The sequence below is a fragment of the Natrix helvetica genome, assembly GCF_964273705.1.
Source record: "Natrix helvetica genome assembly, chromosome: 3".
Lineage (NCBI taxonomy): Eukaryota > Metazoa > Chordata > Lepidosauria > Squamata > Natricidae > Natrix > Natrix helvetica.
Genome location: NC_138549.1, coordinates 103,848,381 through 103,869,645, shown reverse-complemented (window position 1 = coordinate 103,869,645; position 21,265 = coordinate 103,848,381). Strand labels below are relative to the sequence as shown.

Genomic DNA, 21,265 nt, shown 5'->3' with positions numbered 1-21,265 from the left:
CTAGATTATATACAGTATATTTCCATCTATAGGAAATAGAGATATTGGTCAGGAACAGAATCCAACAACATCTAGAGCAGGTGTGGCTAACCCTAGAAAGCTACTAATGTGGCTCCACAAGATAATAAACATATTTTTAAAAGGTTTGTTATTCATGCATATTAACTATATACTATATTTTATATGCTGCCCAAGACAATTCATTTTCATTCAGTGCAGCCCAGGGAAGCTAAAAATCTGGACAACCATATTCTAGTCTTCAAGTTCAAAACAAACTAGACCATACAAGTCTTTAAAATCCAAAAGAAAAACAAAACAAAAAGATTGAAAAGAACATGAATTAAGAAAAACAAAGGACAAAAACACAACTCTTGCTAAGTCTGGAAACTCTGAGGATGAGCTTGGGGCTGTTGGGATTTAGATGGTTTAAAACCGGCTGAAGTTAAGCCAAGCGGGATGAAATTGCTGTTTGTCTAGCATGTTTTGGGTTTAAATCTTTGATGACACTTCCCATGAAGGAGCAAGTATATAACCAGGACTCCTTCTGAACTCATAATAAAGACTGACAAAACTGTGCATAAAATGATAGCAGTTCTTGCGTGCTATAAATTTCATTCCTGGTGTGAAGAGAGAACCAAAGGTGAAGAATGCATAATGACAGTTTTATGAAAATAATAACATTCAGAACATAAGGATAATACTTCCAAGACCCAAAACATATTGAAACAGTTAAAAATTCATTTTCAGGGCTAACCTGTACTAAAAACAGAGCATAGTTTACTTATTGCACAAGGTTACTTTGATAAATTGCTCTTGAATATGGGTGTTGGGTGACATAGGCTGGAAAAAAGCAGTCCCTGTACCATATTTCTAGATCAGTGTTCTAGAAATAATCAAAAAGAGATAGTTCCTTTAGGAGAAAAAATCCATACTGGTAGCAGAAACAGGAAATGCTTAATTCAAAAGCAAATAGCTTTTACAAAAGCATTTACATATGTATTTTTTTTTGTCTGAAATGAAATAGTATGCAGATATGGTCAAACAGTGATTTAACAACCAGGAATTAAATTTAAATCTGCTGCCAAAGAGCACATTTAACAATGCTGTTATCTTGTAATTAGCAGCTTTGCAATACAAGTGGATTTCATATTCTAATAAATATGAATCTATCAAAAATATAAAAATCATTGAGGTGGAAGATTTATTCCTTGGGTGATCTGTTGCCTAATGTTCTCTGTCCAAATCTATTGCAAAAGTGGAAGTCTGGATCATAATTGGCTTATACCATTAGCTTTTATATCTAACACTGCCATAGATTCTTTCCAGCTTTGAAATGTGTCTCAACATTGCCCTTGTGTTATAAGATTTGAGACTCAGTTTTCACGTCTGATCTTCCATTGCTGAAGCTTTAATCTTATAGCAAGAACAAGCCAAAAAAAATGGTGTGCAAATTCTTGCTGAGAGTGCCTAATTTATAGGATTGTCGTAATTTAAGCTTTACCTTCATGCATATTTAAATTTACGTGTTTTATCCTCTGAGTATTTCTACTTATGCCAAGAAGGATTGGTCTTACAAAAGGAAAGCCAGTTAAATTATTATGAGAAATATTATATTGCTTAACTTTATTTATTGTATTTATCTCACAATTAAATGTGATGTTTTGGTATATAATATTTCATGAGTTCCTTCATGTCGAGATAGTAGGTTACCAAGGATCAACTCATGTAATACTTGGGCAACATCATAGTTTGGCCTTGTAGGCATTTATATTTGGTTGCACAACACTGCACCAAATCCAATTCAAACCGAGGACAAGACTTCCTGCCTTTGTTATAAATGGGAAGCTGTTTCATCTTTCAGAAGTCATTGAAAGGAAGACGTTTTGGGTGTGTATGTGTTTTTACAAACCCCTCCCTTTCTCCAGCTTATTCTTAAAAATAATCTGCTGCAGTGCAAATTTTGCATTGATCTAGTGAATGGCTAGATTTTTAGCTAGGAGACTATTGAGCTTAGCAATGAAATAGTTCAGGCAGCTCTGTCACCAAGATAAAGTTTTAGTCAGGGTTCAGCAAAGCAATTCCTCTAGCAGGCATATTTCTTGGAGAGCACTGTTTTATAAGTCAGGAAGGCCAAATAAGGCTTCTCATCTGATTAAGTTGGGCTGTGGGGTTGTTGTATGATTTCCGGTGATTATACTGGTGATAGTACAAAGCAGTAAGGAGCAGGTCATTAATTCTCTCAACCTCTGATTTTCTCTGATGACATAAAGTGGGGTGGGGAGGAGGGCAACGTTGGTCATTTTAAGACCTGTGGACTTGAGTTTCCCAAGATTCCCAAGGCAGGCAGGATGACTTGGGAATTTTGGGAGTTGGAAGTCCACAGATTTTAAAGTTGCCGATGTTGGACACCTCTAGCGTAAAGAGTAAAGTAGCTAAGCATTGAAAATGAACTAGCTGGCTGCAGTTCCACTTTACCTTTACCTTTTTACCTTTTATTTCGATTTTTATTCCTCCCCCTCTCCCCAAAGGGACTCGGGGCGGTGTACAGTCAAGTGAAATAGATAAAATAGACTACAAACATGGAAACATAAAAACATAGAAGAGGAGGCAATACAACACTGTACAGGTAAAGCAGATAAAAAACAGTATATAAACAATCCTAAAAAATACCCAATTAAAATTACCCAGTTAAAAATATATCTGCCAAGAGGTATAATGAGGTTATGAATGGTCCAGGCCGGCTAAACGGAACAGGTGAGTCTTCAGTTTTCGTCGAAAGGAGAGAAAGTCGGTGGTGGTTCTGATATCGGGGGGGGAGGTCATTCCAGAGGGTTGGGCCCATCACAGAGAAGGCTCTACTCCTAGGTGTCGCCCATTGGCACTGCCTAGTGGACGGCACCCGGAGGAGCCCCTCCCTGTGAGAGCGAATCGGTCGCAGGGAAGTGTGTGGTAGGATGCGATCCCGCAAGTACCTAGGTCCTGAGCCATGGAGCGCTTTAAAGATGGTGATTAACACCTTGAAACGCACCTGAAAGACCACAGGCAGCCAGTGCAGCTCGCACAGGAGCGGTGTTACGTGGGAGTACCTAGTACTCCCAAAAATAGCCCGCGCGGCTGCGTTCTGGACTAGCTGCAGTCTTCGAGCGCGTCCCAAGGGAAGCCCCATGTAGAGGGCATTGCAGTAGTCCAGCCGAGACGTCACCAGTGCATGAGTGACCGTGCGTAGGGCATCCCGGTCCAGTAGGGGGCGCAATTGGCGCACCAGGCGAACCTGGTGGAACGCCCCCCTTGCCACGGCTGCCACATGGTCATCCATTGACAGCCGGGCATCAAGGAGGACGCCCAAATTGCGCGCCCGTTCCACAGGGGGCAATTGCTCGCCCCCTATGGTCAGCGATGGAATCAACTGACTGAACCGGGTTGCCGGTAGCCACAGCCACTCAGTCTTGGAAGGGTTGAGCTTGAGTCTGTTGTCCCCCATCCAGACCCCGACGGCTTCCAAACACCGGGTCATCACCTCGACAGCCTCGTTGGGGTGGTCGGGTGGAAATGTACAGCTGCGTATCGTCAGCGTACAGATGATACTCCACCCCAAAACCACGGATGATCTCCCCCAGCGGCTTCACATATGCGTTGAACAGAAGGGGCGAGAGGACCGACCCCTGAGGCACCCCACAAGTGAGTGGCCTCGGAGTCGACCTCTGCCCCCCTGCCAACACACATTGCGTCCGGTCGGAGAGGTAGGAGCCGAACCACCGCAAAATGGTGCCTCCAACTCCCATCCCCCCCAGCCGGCGCAATAGGATACCATGGTCGATGGTATCAAAAGCCGCCGAGAGATCTAATAGGACCAGGATAGAGGAACAACCCCTATCTCTGGCCCTCCAGAGATCATCGACCAACGCGACCAAGGCCGTCTCCGTGCTGTGTCCGGGCCAGAAGCCGGACTGGCGTGGGTCTAGATATTCGGATTCCTCAAGGTGTCGTGGAAACTGCTGTGCCAGGGGTAGGGAACTATGGCCCCTTTATGATTTGTGTACTTCAACTCCCAGAATTCCTGAGCCAGCCATGCTCAGCATGAACTCTGAACCCAGAACTCTCAGGAATTCTGGGAGTTGAAGTATACAAGTCATAAAGGGGCCATAGTTTCCCACCTCTGAACTAAGTAGTTCCACTAAGTTGCAGCATCAGTACTGTTACGATAGTTGTAGTTAACCTGCTGTAGAAACATAAAATAAACTACGTTTCCTTTATCAGTAGGCTTAGCATAGGGAATGGGCAGAAGTATATAAACAGACAATACATGCTCTAATGAAACAATCTTTAAGTTTAACTAACTACAAAGTCAGTTTAGCTTTGTGGGTAATGCTTTCTGCTGCAGTGATATAATAGTGATTTTGTATTCTTCATCTCGGACAACTGCAGTCTCTTGGCATTCACTACCAGATCATAATCGCCATCTTTGAGAGAACGTTTGGCTTCTGGGTAATTCCAAAGGAGTGGGATGAGATGAAAATTTTAGAAAAACCATTAGCACAAAAGAACTGGCAAATTTAAAATGATAATCTAATGGACATGAAAGATTACTGAGGTTGGGCCAGCTGAAGGGTGGGAGGGAAGGAAGGTGCTGTGAAGATTGGTGGGGGTGCAGGAAGATCTTGGGCTGATGGGAAGGCACTGAGAAAATTGGTAGATGTGCAGGAAGATCAGAGTTTGTTTCATGGGAAAACTGGTGGCAGACCACTGAGAAAGTGGGAGGCGAAGGACCAACGAATACTTTAATGTGTGTGCAAAAAGGCATATGGATTTAGTGGATACTGAGATGGGAGGTCTCTAAAAAGGCATGATACTGAATTGTGTGAGAACCTTTGGTGCAATTACTACTTTTAGACCTGCCGGAGTTTAAATATATGTGTATCTAAATCAAGCTCTTTGTGATTTTCTCTTTTAGTCACTGTATTTTAAATATCTGGGATTTCTTTTTTTAGAAGTCAGTATTTAAAGGCCCTTTTGGCAGACTTGTTTTTTTTAAACACCTATTATTGGGATCAATAATTTGTTTTAACCCTAGACTTACTGAGTATGAGTTCTGTTCGTAAACCTAACTTGTTTTCTTTTATTATCATTCAGTCTAAGAAAAACTAAATAAATAAACATGAATAAACCTGGTGTTTAAGTGGTAAAATGTATCCAACAGCTGTTTCTTGTCCAGGGTCAAATATCAACTAAAATCATGTCTCACTCAATAAATTAAAAACCAAACCTTGAAAAGGTTCTGTTTGAATAATTAAGAAAACACAATTTACAAAAATAAGTGAGAATGAGAAGTAACCTGAACTTGAATTTAGGATGAAATTCCCTAAAGCTTATATTGCCTGCTCTGCTGCTTTGCTTCCTTGGATAAATTACTCTACATTTTTTCTGTACCTAACTCTGTAATTGTAAGATGAGAATAACATTGTCCCAAGTGTGCAATATGTGCATTTACTTGAAAGGGGAAGAAAACTTCATAATATCTAACATCATTTTTATCTTTCTGTTTGAGAATGATATGTAATAGGTGCAGTTAATTTGAAGCTAGAATGCAAATCTTAAAACATGCCAGAAAGCCAATTTCTGGAACTACATTCCCCTTTCACTTCAGCAAAGGAAAACCGAATCTTTTCCTTATGGGAATTATTTTAGTAGAAAGTATAAAGAAGTCGTCTGTTTCTAATGGATTTTTGACACCTGGAGAAAGAGTTATACTTGGGGGGGCGGGGGAGAAGAAACATAACCATTTAAAAATGAGTATGTGACAAAAGTGAGAAATGAATAAGAAACTTGATATAATATAAATATATAGCTATGGTTTGAACATAGACTTGAATTATTACCTATTCTTTAATGTACATTTAATGTTGTTTACAAAGAAGTTCCATTTTATCACTTGGTAAACTAGCAGAGGTATGATCTGTGAGATTATCAGTTGGAGCAAGAGAAAAAGTGAGGATGTATTCCTACCATATCAACTAGAATATTCCTAATCAAAGTTTCTGCAGAAGTCAGAACTAAACCATTGGGGTCTCAAGCAAAATTGATTCCCTCATTCTTGCTCTGTCAGTTTGTTTTCCAGCCAACATCAACACTTGAACATTCATTTAGGGCTGCTGGGGAAAAGGCTGGCCCTTTGGAATGAATTGTTGGGAATAGAAGGCCTTCCTTTCTGCTATCTGTGAAGAACTCCCCTTAAGCCCGCTGATAATTAGCCACTTGCTTATTAGGTACCTTATTTTGCCTCTTCTTTCAACAGCAAGACACCAAGTTGTTTATTTGAAAGGCTGACTATGAAATGATCAGTATCTACATAGCCACAGAGAGGAAAATGTGTAACTGTCAGCATTGACGGATCAAGGGCTGTGTGAGCTGAAGAGGTCACCAGCATCTTACTGTTCCTCAACTATTTCTAAAATAGTCTTGACTGGAGAGCTTCCTTGTTCCTTTTTAACTCAACCAAATCCATTTCCCTTACAACTGTCTGCTTGTTAGCATTCTAACAAATTGTATTCTATAATAGCAGCACTGAAATAAGACCAGATGATATAACCTCTCTTTGGGTGAACATTTTAATTCTAGTTCAGCGGGGAGATACAAGGCGGTTATTCTCAAATCCTAAAATTTTATTTCCTCAGTCTCTTTGTGTGAGTGTGTGTGTGTGGGGGGGGGGATTTCTCAGAAAGGTTTGTAAAGTTCCTATGCTTCACATATTAGCATAGTATTACCTTCCTGTTATTTTAAAATACATGTTCTGTTGTAATGGTATAAAATCTGAAATACAGTATATCAAAAAATTTCCTCCAAGCAAGTCCCTGATATTCTTTATCGCATGCAGATTTGTTGGTTTATCTCAGTATTGTTTCTTGCAGATTTGAATGTAGCCTCTGGACCATAATATTTGCTGAAAGGAATAACAATAGGAGCTATGGACTTATTTTATTGTGGACAACACTTTTAAACCCATGAAAATATTATTAAACCCATGGAAATAAAGTAGGCTTATGGTTAATGGCAATTGAGCTGTCACATACTGTACATTCCTTATGAAAGTTATCTAGAGGTATCATTTCAGATAGCCCGGTGCTATACTAAGGAAACTTTTAATCAAATAACATTTAAGATATATATTCCTGTCCTTATAATACTGTTAATTTCCTTTTCTGTTTTATTATATTTTTAATAGTCCTTGCCGACAATTTGAAATCAAATCCTGGAATCAAATGGCAGTACTTTAGTTCAGAAGAAGGTATTTTTACTGTGTTTCCAGCTCACAAATTCCGATGTAAAGGCAATTATGAACACCGCAGCAGGTATGTTTTTGATGAATTCAGTATAAGCATTTTGGAGAGAAAAATACTTTTATTAGTAATGTCATTCCAGTAGAGAATTTAGATTCCAGGGATGTCAAATGACAAGATTAGGATGATGAACTCATTCAGAGGGTAGCCTTCCACCATCTTCCAATTTACAAAACATAGATTTAAAAAAAATTATATCCATTACCATTACAGGCAGCCTTCGATTAACAAAAGTAATTGGGACTGTAATTTCTTGTCTTTAAGTGAAGCATTAATAAAGAATGACATCATTTGACCATTTCACTTAGCAATTGTAATTCTGGCAATCCCTGGTTTAAAGTCATCAAGTGAGAACAGCATAGGTTGATCAGCAAGGACCTCATGTGATCATGACTCCTGAGTTTCTGCCAGTGTCCCCATTGATTTTGCTTGTGACAAGATCACAAATCATGATCATGTGTCCGTGGGATACTGCCATCGTCAGAAATCAGGACTGATTGCTGAGCAACCAGATCACAATGACATGGCCATGGAAGTTGTACAGTGACTGGAACTTCAAGTACCAAGTGTTCATTGATGTTGGCAAGTTTTGAATGGTCACTAAATTAGTGGCCATTAAACAAAGTAGTTTCTCTTAGCTTTCTCAATCCAAGAGAAAATAAATGGCAATTGTTCCCTTTTCCTTTATGGCATTTTAAACATTTTTGCTCTTTAAAAAATTAATATTTTTTTCAAAAGTATTTTACACAGATTTGAAAAAACTTACATAGCACATCATATATGAATTGCATTCCATATTATTAATAGAAAAGTTGGCCTTGACATTAGACTCTTATTCATGGTGAAAAAACTCCTAAGCCTAATGTAGCAATACAATTTTACACTTTTTGCTTAGTCTTTTAATATGGCAGCACCTATATTAGATTGCATTAATTTATCTGCCTAAATTGGAATCAGTGTATCATATGACATAGATACATATCAGGGCTCGCTTACAATTCTATTTTATGAAAGTGATTATTTGTAAAAAATATATATTTCTAAAGGGCAAACACTATAATTAGTTGTACTAAAGTATTAGTTGTACTAGTTGTACTAGTACTAAAGTGAATACTAAAAGCTGTATTAAGATAAATCAGTATAACCCATTCCGGTATAGTTGGATTAAAGGCTGAGGTGACGGATTATAGATAGTATCTATATCAGTATTTTTCAACCACTGTTCCGCGGCACACTAGTGTGCCGTGAGATGTTGCCTGGTGTGCCGTGGGAAAAATTGAAAAAGGCGGAAGAGGGAGAGCGGCTAGCCGCGGACCTGGGGAAGGTGCGCTTCGGTTTCTGAGTAAGCGGCGCGCTTGGGCTGCAGCGGGTCGGGTGGTCAGTCAGGAAGCGCGGCGGATAATGGAAGCGTCTAACGGAGGGGGCGGCGAAGTGCAGGAAAGTTTATCTCCCCGTCGGAGGTGGATTCGCGGCCATGTTGGGGAAGGGAGTCGGCGGAGCCCGGGCAGCTTTGGTCGTGTGGGAGCGAGAACGCCAGGACGGGGTCCATTTCTTTCCTCTGTCTCGCTTCCTTCCTTCCTTCCCTCCGGTTGCCCGTGAAGGAAAGAGGCCGTCGGTTGCGGCCACGGGTGGAGACCGTGGGGGGAGTTTGGGCATCCCCGAACCCCTCGCTTCGAGGTGGTTGGCGGCGCCTGACTTAGCTTTGGCTCGGGATGCCTAACCGCAGGAGGAGGAGGGCGACAGGGGAACCTGAGGGAGACGGGCTGGCTTTGGAATATGCTCTTTCCCCTTCGTGACAGCGCCTCTCCTTCCGAAGCCCTCCTCGCACGACAAGTCCCCTCAGTTCTACAGCCAGAGGATTGTCGCTCTCAAAATGTCTCCATACAGAAGGGTGGGAGTGCCTCCTCAGCTCCCCGGGTTGCACCTTTGATTCCCGGATCGGCGGGTCGCAAGGTCCGCTTTCCTCCCGGTGAACCAGATAAAACATTGTTTCCACACAACACAACACCCTCCCCCCCCCCTACACCTTTCTCTGGATCGACGGACCATTTTCCTCGATCCTTGGCTTTTTTTCCTTTTATTTTCTGGAGTCAAAAGTTCTGGTGAGCAACATTTTTTGGAGAGGAGAAAGTAGTCAAAAAGGCTGCAAGACAAGAAAAAGGACAGCGTGTGTTGCGTTCCTTTCCTCAAGTTTCGTGATGGGAGTGCGATTGTTTTGTATCGGGAAGTAGTGAACTTCCTGCACCTGTCAACAGGCTTAGCTAGGCGTGGATTATTTCTTTGAAAAAAGTTAGGTCTCTTGTGTTTAGACTTGTATTCTTTCTGCGAGTTGAGCCTAGCCGAGATAGTCTCAAATGCCGGTATTGAAAAAGATTTGCACTCCCTCCTTGGATGTCTTGGAGACATTAATACTTCCCGCCTGCAAAGCTATTGTAGATAGCACTGAATAAAGTATTTTATAATTTTTCATATTTCTGTTTACTTACTATTTCATAATAAAGTAATTATAAAATACTTTCTTTGTGTTTATTTGATTCCTATTCAAGAGAATTACTTTATATATAGTCAATATAGGCACAGAGTTAAATTTTTTAACATTTTCTAATGGTGGTGTGCCTCATGATTTTTTTCATGAAACAAGTGTGCCTTTGCCCAAAAAAGGTTGAAAAACACTGATCTATATGATACCTACTTACATGGAAGTAAAAGGATAGAATATAATAGGATTCTGAGTAGAAATACGAAAAATAAACTTTCTTTTTTAAATGATAAAATAGGCAACACATGATTGTTCTGTATTTGTAAATACACTAATTAGAAATAAACTAAAATGTGAAAAGATAGAGACAATTGTTTGAATGCAGGTGAAACTTCCGTTTTCAAAACTCCTATAAAGTTTATAAAATCATAAAAATAAAGAAGTAAAAACTGAAAACTAGTGCTTAGGATTTAAAACATTAGACTAGTTGGGATTTCATGGTAAAAACACATGCATTTTCACCCTCCCTTTCCTTCTTGGCTTTTTTCCAAGAATTAATGCATTCTGTATCTGAAGAAAATAATCTTTTGCGATTTCTACAATGCCAGTTGTTTCTTCCGTTTTCAGGTTAATTTTGTTGCCTGCATTCCTTGAGCATGCAAAGCCTAGGCATGCTATATCTGCTTCAAGTAAAAACTGAAAATTAATAATGGCTTAATTATCAAACATAATATATGCTGTGAAGAAACAAAGTGACTATTTACAAAGAATGCTTTAAAAATAATGGCCATCTTTTACTCCCAACACTTGCAGTTTTGAGAGTGGAGAACAGGAAAAACATTTTTTTAGGTTTGCACTATTAGCATGTCAGTCAATTTGCTGTTCAGCTAATTCTAGTCAGAACATTGCCTTCTAATATTTGAATTCTTCACCATTTTTATCTTCTCAAAAATATGGATATGTCCCTATTATTGTAGCTTTTGGAAACGAGATGTTCTAGAAAATAAGCAAGTCATTGGCTGATCTGCAATTTGCTGAAACCAAAATAATTTTATAAACATAAGTTTAACACACAGTTAATTCAAATAATGCCTTTGGACAATGCAAGAAACTTCTTGAGTTCTTCTGTTGTCATTCTATTAATGAGTGTAAAGCACAGCATCTAACATATAACTTTTATTTTTAGGCCTGTCTACGTCTCTACAGTTAGACCTCAGTCTAAGCATGTAGCTGTCATTATAGATCATGGAGCTTCAGTTACAGAAACACAACTGCAGATTGCTAAAGATGCAGCCCAGGTTATTCTGAACTCAATAGATGAACATGATAAGGTGAGTTAACTCAGAATGATAAGTCAGAACTTAGTTGTGATCCTTTAGATGTTTGCCTAATTTCTTCCAATAGTTTGGGAAAAAGAGCAATTTTGGAAATGGGGTTGGAGTTGGGATGATGTCAGGGTTCCAAATAGTACCCGGTCCTCTGCCTGAAATCCCAAATATTCAGAAAGAAGGAGCAGGAATCAAAGTACCTCCATTGCCTTATGAAACTGTAGGATGGTATTTACCAAATCTCAGTTTGGCATAAAGAATGCCTATCCCTTTATTATCAATGGGAAAGAAAAATAGAAACTAGCAAGTGAGATCAAATAAGTAAAATGTAAGTAATACATTCCACCTGATCTGAAAATTCTTAACCCAAGGGACTTTAGAAATGGAAAATGATTTGCCTCTTCATTCACCTGTTATCACAGAAGCTTGACATTAATTAATTAATTAATTAATTAATTAAAATTCATTACTTTGCTATGGAATTGCTAAAAGGCTATTCAGGAACCAGTACTAGTGGCTCCTTCACTCTGTTTCTCAAGCTTCAAATATGGGAAGGGAAGAAAAAGGGAGAAATTGAACAGATTTGGAAATAATCTGAATATCTCAGAGGAGAAGACGACTAAAAAATAAAATGAGATAGCTTTCATCCCTTTCATTCTGAATTTTGGAAATGATATTGGTGGAAACTCTTAGTATGACATGTGTACTTATAGCCTCTTGGTACATATTCTGGAGAAAAATATTAATTTATTTTTTCATGAGCAAACTTACTTTCATGATTCCTAGAAATGAGATTGTTACTTTGAATTTCATTCAAGGGTCTTATAAAATGTAGGCTCCCCAGCTCTTGTTCCCTAAAATAATCTGTTTCCTAAAATAATATACTACTTGCTCTATGTCTTCATTTCTGAAATTTGAATTACAGTTTCTGATTATTATTGCAAACATTTTACATAAGAAATAATAGTTTATTGGCAAATCAAAGATATGATTTTTTATAAAGTAACTATCGTTAAGTTTTATAGACACACACCTTTAGTTTTGATTCAATAGGGATTTTAAAATCAAATAGACTTTCCTATTGTTATTATAGCACAATGTAAAAGCAGACAACTCTAAACAGGAGGTAATTTTTTTTTATCCTTCTTCAGATTTCTGTGTTAACTGTAGCAGACACAGTAAGAACTTGTTCTTTGGATCAGTGCTACAAGACATTTCTGTCTCCTGCTACCAGTGAGACAAAAAGGAAAATGTCCACCTTTGTTAGCAATATCAAATCATCTGACAGCCCTACCCAGCATGCAGCAGGCTTTCAGAAAGCATTTCAGTTGATGCGAAATACAAACAATAGCACTAAACTTCAAGCAAGTAAGTATATTGTTACACAAAATTAATATCTTTGCTCCTGACCTTTTTCTTCCTTTTTGGATTTGGATTTTTTTTTAACACGGCAGAGGAGAAGAGATTGTCTTAAATTCTACAAACATTACCTGGATTTTTTTTTTTAAGCTTAATCTATACAACAACCCTGAGAATCATCAAAGTCAAAGTAAATACATGTGTATATACAAGTAAAGTAGAAATGTGGTCTTTTTATATCAAAAAGAGAAGATGAGAACACAGTCTGCTTTTTCTCTGGCTTAACTTCCTTATTGAGATCCTAAATCTTAATGCCCTCGCCTAAAAATGGAAAGGAATTGTTAATAAAAAAATGTTTTTGTATAATTTGGTGGTGAAATTTGGCCAACATTGGCTTAGTTAGGTTTCTTTTATTGGATGCCAAAACTAGAGACATTAATGGAATAGAAGTTTTGAGTATTTTTAAGACAACGAGAAATCTAGTCCACTTATTAACAAGCCTAATTTTAACATTGAGAATCTACTATTGCAAATACTTCCTAGTATGTTAGATTATATGCACATCAGGTCTCTTCTTATATTTCTTAGACACAGATACAGTCATAATTTACTTATCAGCTGGAATAACATCAAGGGATTCATCCGAAGATAGTAAAAAGACTACTCTTCGTGTCATCAATGAAGAAAATAGTTTGCTTAACAACTCTGTAATGGTCCTTACTTATGCTCTCATGAATGGTAAGATGTGTTTGGAATACTAAGCGTCTTTCAGTTGTGTATTCAGTATTTTGAATTTCCAGAAGGCTTGATTTTTTTCCCCCATATATAAATTAAGTTTCTTAATGACTAGTTTATAATTTCCACTGTTTGAGTTCTCAGTACTGTTTCATAAACTAGGTGCTTTAATCTTTCTTTCTGTTTATGTGCAATGTCTATTTTTGCAGAGGGTGTGACAGGCTTAAAAGAATTAGCCTTTCTTCGAGATCTAGCAGAACAAAACTCAGCAAAGTATGGAGTCCCAGATCGAACAGCTTTTCCTGTAACTAAAGGCAGTATGATGGTCCTGAACCAACTGAGCAATTTGGAAACAACTGTTGGACGGTTTTATACAAATCTCCCAAACCATATGATTGATGAAGCAGTCTTCAGTTTGCCATTCTCTGATGAAATGGGAGATGGTAAGAGCTTCCTCCTTTAAAAAAAAAACCCCACATATAATATCATGAGTTACGCGCATTCATGACGGTACTACATACAGGAGTAATCATATAGGAGGACTATTGGGGTGATGTTACATGTTAAAGGCATCTGTTTTTTGTATTTGTGTCAAAAATGAAATTCTCTGTTTTGATCATTTCACACCAAAACCTAAGCTATCTAGCTAGTTGGTGCTGACATGCATATAATTATATTCTCAATAATACTTTTGTTGAACATGTCACAAAGGGCAGTTTTCACCAGGAGAAGCTTGTGGGGACTACATATGTTCCTAGGATCAAAATTACATTATTTTAATAATATGTCTTATTAGATCAAAATAATGAGGTTCTTATAACAGGACTTGAATATCTAAAATTGGAGCTGGATTTTGCTGTTGGGTGATTTTACTCAAAATGTAGCAATGAAATTAAGCCTAGTGCTGAGCTTGTATTCCTCTGGATCCATTCTTGATGTGTTCTAATATGGTGCTTAGAGGCTTATCTAAACTTTTAATATTAGAGGTTATCAGTCACAACCTAAAAATAGCCACTTTGGTTCTTAATAAGTGTCAATCCTATTAGGTCGTTAAAATCAGGTGGCGTTCAGCTTGGAAAGAAGTTCAGCTCCCAAAATTGTATAAGAAACATTTTTTTCTTTCTTTTCTGTTCATTAAAAGTTTTTTATTTTTTTCATTTTCATAACATATAAATCACATGTATACTAATACAAAACCAATATCATATTGTATTATTAAATGTTTACATCAATTACCAACAACTCCCCAAAACCAATTATTGGCTCTTCTGCTCTCCATATACCATATTTGTACTTTATCCATCACTTCCTACTCCCTCTCTCTTCCCCGTCCTTACCTCCTTTCTTCCCTCTGTCATCCTTCCCTTCTCTACTTCCCCTCCCTCTCACCTTCACCTCTCTCCCCTTTCCACTCCTCTCTCCTCCTCTCCTCCCCCTTGCCCTCTCTCCTATCTCTCTCTTCTTCCCTTACTTTTCTCCTCTACTTTCCACTCTTCATCTCATTTACTTGGTGTATTTCAGCTTCTGAGTGAGATCCATTTTATGTTGATGATATTTATAATTCCTTTTTGATATACACATTTAATTTTTCTCCTCCTTTTTAGTAAAAAACCCCCCACTATAACAGAAAAGTATACATATATAGTCATTGTGCTTTTAACACACACACCCCACTCGCCCCAGCCTAATTTTGGCCGAGATGTAGACCTGGTTACAATTCCTCGCTATTTTCATCATTATCTTTATATAATTATACATCCTTACATGTCCCCAATTTGTGATTCTGTCTTTTTATCTCAATAGTTTCCCATTATAGGTGTATTTCATGTTCCCTCTCCATTTTTCCATATCTTGGATTGGATTACCTTTAATTGTCTCCAGATGACAATCCTTGCTGTTCAATGTTCGTTACACTTCCCTTAATCTATTATATAAAATAACGAGCAGTAAACATATTTTGATCCATGCTTAGTTGTCCTTCTATTGTCATTTTCAATCATTTCGCAACTCAATTTAATTATCATGTTAAAAAGTTGGATCACAAACCTCTGCTTCACCACCTCCCCATATCAGTTTCATATTTATCCATATTCCATATATTTTAACCTTTATTTAGCTATCTTTCCATTATCATATTCAACCAGTTAGCAACTCTATTTTATTGTCATAGTTTAGGAATAAAGCCCTTATCTTAACTGTATATTTTCCCATATAATAGTTTCTAATTATCTGATTTTTTCCTAATAAGTTTTTGTCCCACTTCTCTGTTCCTGACTTCTCCCTTTTCTTTATTTTGACACATCCACTTTCTTCAATTTTCCCCAGGTCAAAAGAATATTTTATATTTCTCTTTGTTGGGGCATAATCTCCTACTTCAATTTTCCTTATGCCACTACAACCTCCAAAACCATTTTTGTCTGCTTTTTATTTCCTTTTGTTGGGACACTTCCCCTTTTCACAATTTTCCCTACACCACTGCCAGGACCAATGGAGTTTTTTGTCTATTTTTTATTTCCCTCTGTTTCTACTCCTTCATTGTTTTGCCCCCCTCCTTCTTTAAATTCTTCTTTAGATATCTGCTTCTCTGGATTCAGAATTCTATTTAGGCTTGATTTTACTGATTTTACTGATTTATGGATATCTCTTATAATTTCACATAGTTCTTAGAATTCCCATGATATCCAGTTCCAAAGTTACAGTTAGTTATACAGTTCTTATTTCAGAGTTCTGTTCCACCTTAAATTTGACTGCTTCAGTTGCTGTGGGGGAGAACAATGGGGGCCATCTTAGTCTTTTGTTCTTCCTTAATGTCCAGTTCCAAAATTGCAGTTAGTTATACAAGACTTATATTTGAGATTCTGGTCCACCTTAAATTTAATTCAAACCGGAGGAGAAGCTGGGGTCATCTTAATCCTTTGCCGAGAGAAAAGAAGAAGCGGAAAAGGAAAACAAAACAAGAAAAAAAGCCCGTCGTTTTTCCCAGTTCTTGATTCTGTTATTATTCTTTCCTTGCTAGCTTCTGGGTCCGTTCAATTGTAGCTGCTCAGAATATATCACTTGAAACAAACTTGCAAACAGCCAAATCGGGTATTTCTCTTTGCCTCCTACTTTTCCAAATTCTGATTTATGGCAGTTGGTTAATTAAAACTTCCCGCACAGTCAAGGTTAGGTTATCAGTTATCAGTAAGAAGAAGTGCTTTTTTTTGGAGTTAAGATGTATTAGTTGGAAAAAGTTCAAACAGAATAATTCCTTCAGAATGTTTGGTTTCTATTTCAAGTCCAAAACCAAATTTAGAGTTTATATTTGAGTGGGTTTGTCATTTCTCTGCTTTCTTCTTCTGTCTGAAATTGTTTCAAATAAATAACTTTTAGGGGGGCTGGTGTTTCAACCCTCCATTATCCCTTTCTTTCTTTCTTTTGAAAAAATCCCGATCTGACCATCAATATTATTTATGTTCTCAAGATTTCTTTGCCTTTTCCAGGTTCGATTTATAGTTGTGAGCTAGATAAATTTTCTTACCAGTCTTTCACCTCTTCCGTACCCTCCTGTACATTTGCTTTGACAAAAAAGTCAGCATCTTATCAGCCATATTGCAGACTGCCGCCCCAACTCCGATTCATAGGCAAATCTCCGACCTGCGAGGGACCAGTTGCCTCCCTCTGGGTCTGATGAGACACTGCCCTTCTTCGCCCCCACCTCCAGTGCAGTGACGTGCGGTGAGGTTTATGGCTGGTGAGGCTGGTGACGTCATCAGGAAGGCGGGGAATGGGACCACGTGTGCAGGAGGCTGAGGCAGCCTCAGCCTCCTGCACACGTGGTCCCATTCCCCGCCTTCCTGAGTCGGTCCCCTTCATGTTGACTCAGGAAGGCGGGGAATGGGACCACGTGTGCAGGAGGCTGAGGCAGCCTCAGCCTCCTGCACCCATGGTCCCATTCCCCGCCTTCCTGAGTCAACATGAAGGGGACCGCAGAGCGCAAGCCAGCGGAGCATGCTCCGCGGTCCCCTTCATGTTGACTCAGGAAGGCAGGGAATCGGACCACATGTGCCTTTTCCCTTTTTTTTTCTTTTCATGAGAGCGATGAGGCTCTGCCTCCCCTGACCGCACATCCCTGCTCCAGTGTGGGTTCTGACCCAAAAAGGATCTCAGAGATGGTTTGTCAGACAGGGTTCATGTGAGGCTCTTAAGAGGCCACACCCCCCACATCTGTCCAGCTGAAGAACTTCCTGTCGACCAGAAACATTTTTTCTTGTGGTAAACATATTATAAGGCTCAGATTACTAGAAGCTTCTGATTCACAATAGGTGGGAACATCTTTTACGAACTTTTAACTGAAACATAAAACTATTCCCATTTTTTTAAAAAGTAAGCTTATCATTATTCTGAGTCACACTTCTAGCACAGACTACTATAACTTTATATTTAATGACACCATGAGGATAGCTTAAAGTCAAACTACATGCTGCATTAAATTGTAGCATGTAGCTCTATGTAGTCATGCATTATTCAGAAGTAAGTCAGGAGTGCTCCCGATCCAGATCAAGAATATATAGCATACAAGATAAGAAAATTAAATCATTTCTGCTTCCATCATTGCCTCTTGACTTTTAACAGTTAATAGAATATAGGAACATGCCCAGTCTATTCATCAGCAATATTATGTGTTTTAATGTACTTCATAGTTTGGACAAATTTGATCCCTTTTTTGTGTCATTGTTAAAGTGAAAATGACAAGAAAGGAAAGCCTATATCTTAGTTTTATCAAAGTTGTACAATACTCCGTGTAATGACGGTGAGATTGCTTCAGCTTTATAATGCTTTGGCAAGACCACACTTGGAATGCTGCATCCAGTTTTGGTTGCCATGATGTAGAAAAGATGTGGAGACTCTAGAAAGAGTGCAGAGAAGAGCAACAAAGATTATTAGGAGACTGGAGGCTAAAATATATGAATACCAGTTGCTGGAACTGGGTATGTCTAGTTTAATGAAAAGAAGGACTAAGGGAGACATGATAGCAGTGTTCCAATATCTCAGGGGCTGCCACAAAGAAGAGGGAGTCAAGCTATTCTCCAAAGTACCTGAGGGCAGGACAAGAAGCAATGGGTGGAAACTAATTAAGGAGAGAAGCAACCTAGAACTAAGAGAACAATTAATCAGTGGAACAATTTGCCTCTAGTAGTTTGAATTCTCCAACCCTGGAAATTTTAAAGAAGAGATTGGACAACCATTTGTCTGAGATGACATAGGGCCTCCTGCCTGAGCAGGGGGTTGGACTAAAAGATCTCTAAGTTCCCTTCCAACTCTGTTATTCTGTTCTACTTATAACTTAAAGAAAAGGTCTAAAACAGCGATGGCGAACCTTTTTTGGCTCGCGTGCCACAAATGGGGGGAGTGCAGGGGGGTCGTGTCTGGGTGTGCCGCACCCATAATTTAATGCGTGACCCCCCAGTGTGCATGCGCGCACAACGCGCGGCCCTGCCCCCATTTTTACATGCTTTTTTCGCCCTCCCCAGGCTCCAGAGGCTTTATAGGAGCCTGGGGAGGGCAAAAAGAGCCTCCCCCGCCCCCCGGAGGCCCTCCGGAGGCTTCAGGGATCTCCGGAGGCTTCCCTGAAGCCTTCGGAATGCTTAAAACCACCTTCCGAGAAAACCGGAAGTGGTTTTAAGCGTTCCGAAGGCTTCAGGGAAGCCTCCGGACGGTCCCTGAAGCCTCCGGGGGGGGGAGGCTTTTTCGCCCTCCCCAGGCTCCTATAAAGCCTCTGGAGCCTGAGGAAGGTGAAAAATAGCTTTTAAAAAGGTGAACTCAGCTGGCCACCGCGCGCATGCGTGCTGGCCAGTTGACAGGGCAGCGCTTCGCGTGCCCTGACAAATGTCTCCGCGTGCCACTTGTGGCACGCGTGCCACAGGTTCGCCATCACTGGTCTAAAACATCTCTCTTCTGGAATGCTAAATGTTTCTGTAGCTATTGATGTTTTTGTATTGATTTTTCATGGATGAAGTTTTTATACTGTTCGAAAGCATCTTGAAACTTTGGAAATGTAGAATGTATAACCTTTAAATTGCAAGGTTTAATTTTCAAAGGCTGTATGTCTGTATTTTTCAAACCTTTTGCACTCATGGATTCAGAAAATGCAGGAATCTCCCTGTTAAACCTGGATGCTATTCAAAGTGCTGATTGTCATCCTTAAAGCTCTTCATGGCTTGGGGCTTGGATACTTGGATCTACCCCTTAGATTGGCTTCTCCAGACGGAAACTGACCACCCAGTGAGATCAGGAAGAGAGGGCTTGCTGAGGGTCCTTTCCTTTCAAGGAATACCCTGAGGGCAAGCCATTTTGTTTTCCTTTGGAACAGCTTACTTCCAGTTATCCAGGTCTCTTCTGCTTTATTGGGTTTCCAAACAGCTGTGAAGTCTTAAGTCTTTTTGAAGATGCTTCAGGATGTGTTGATTTAGTCTCTCTTCTCAAGATGGCACTGTCATGGGTAGTGGTGTGTTATTTGTTGGGTTTTTTTAAATTTGTAGTTTAAGGCTACATTTGTAGTTGTGGCATTCTGTAAATCTTTTTAAAAATTGAGTAATTTTATGTATATACCACATGGAAAAATAGATCTTTATTAATGATAGTTCCTCACACAAACTGGCTGGTGATCTATAATATCCTTAGATTGAAACCCTTGAATAATAAGTCTTTTATACCAATGGGAGAAATCTCCAGAGAGAGGTATCTTTTGAGAGAGTGTAAGTTGTATGACATTGCCCTAGAACAGGGATGTCAAACTCACATCGTCATGGCGGTGTCATGTGACGTATTGGGACTTTCCTCTCCTTCACTAAACCAGGTGTGGGCGTGGCCAGCACATGATGCATCCGGCCTATGGCTGGAAGTTTGGCAACCCTGCCCTGGAGGAAATGTGTGACATTAGTGGAACTCAGTGACAGTAAACATTGGGAATGAGAGACTGAGGTGGCAAAAGTCTTTGCTGTGGACACAGGGAGAAAGACACTCAGCTAGCAAGCAGGCTCTAGTTGGGAAATACAGATAGTTGTTTGGTGGATAGCATGGACCACAGAGGCGGATCACTGCTGTATAATTGTGGAAGATACATTTTGTACAGTTACAAAAACTAACTTACACTGGGTATTTACATTATAAGATATGCATGGTTGCAAGAAAAAGGGAACGTAAATGGAATCAAGAATTTTGAAGTCCCTTCTGGATGTATGCAACTTCATTCAAACCTGTTTGCTATTTATTTTATTTGTCAATCGTTTACAAAATAATAGATATAAGAATAAACATGAGTATGAATGAAATGGGTACAAATAAACGGGACAGTAGGACAGTAGGCGCGATTGTGCGATTATGCACGCCCCTTACAGACCTTTTAGGAATGAGTTGAGGTCAATAGTAGACAGTTTAGGGTTAAAGTTATGGGGATTTGTTGAGTATAATCCGGTTTCTCTGCTACAAAGAGCAAAGTACCATCAGAAATGGCACCTTGCTGCTAGATTTTTTTCTGATGTGGCAACAGAACAGATTAGTAAGAATAGTCTACAAAACTCTTTTATACCTTCTGGACCATGGCAATATTAGTTGAAAAGGTAGGTCAAATCGTCAAGAGCTTCCAAAATTTTTGTACGCTTGTATTTTAGAGTTCCATATCAGTTGCTAAATTGGATTTTACTTTGTCAAAAAGAATGTAATGAACCAGCTTGTTTTCCAAAACTGGAATTGTGATGCAATGATTTTATTAAAACTAAAAAGGTTTAGATGTGTTCAGGGAGTGCCTGGATTAGTCTGAGACCTCTCTGCATGCTGTCTTGATCTACTTGAGATGAAGGGGAGGTGTTGATATTTACATATAATTATTTATTATAATTTTCCTTCTTCTGATACCCTTATGTATAGTACAATATATTATTCAGAATTGTTGCTGTCATTTGGGAAGAGAAGTATCAGTTTCACTGTTGCTTTGGAGGGGAACAGGGGAATATCTATTATGTTATAGGAATGCCCAGAGAATATAAACA

At 39.1% G+C, this 21,265-nt stretch overlaps 1 protein-coding gene across 5 annotated transcripts in view; it reads left to right on the top strand.

Annotated features, from left to right (window-relative positions):
• Positions 1-21,265, top strand: part of CACHD1 (cache domain containing 1) — a 150,337-nt gene that overhangs the window by 84,341 nt on the left and 44,731 nt on the right. For all 5 annotated transcript variants that reach the window (XM_081947218.1, XM_081947219.1, XM_081947222.1 and 2 more), the window contains exons 5-9: positions 7,220-7,346; positions 11,000-11,144; positions 12,293-12,509; positions 13,089-13,238; positions 13,445-13,678. In XM_081947218.1, the coding sequence (XP_081803344.1) occupies positions 7,220-7,346; positions 11,000-11,144; positions 12,293-12,509; positions 13,089-13,238; positions 13,445-13,678 (873 nt within the window). The remainder of the gene's footprint in view (positions 1-7,219; positions 7,347-10,999; positions 11,145-12,292; positions 12,510-13,088; positions 13,239-13,444; positions 13,679-21,265) is intronic.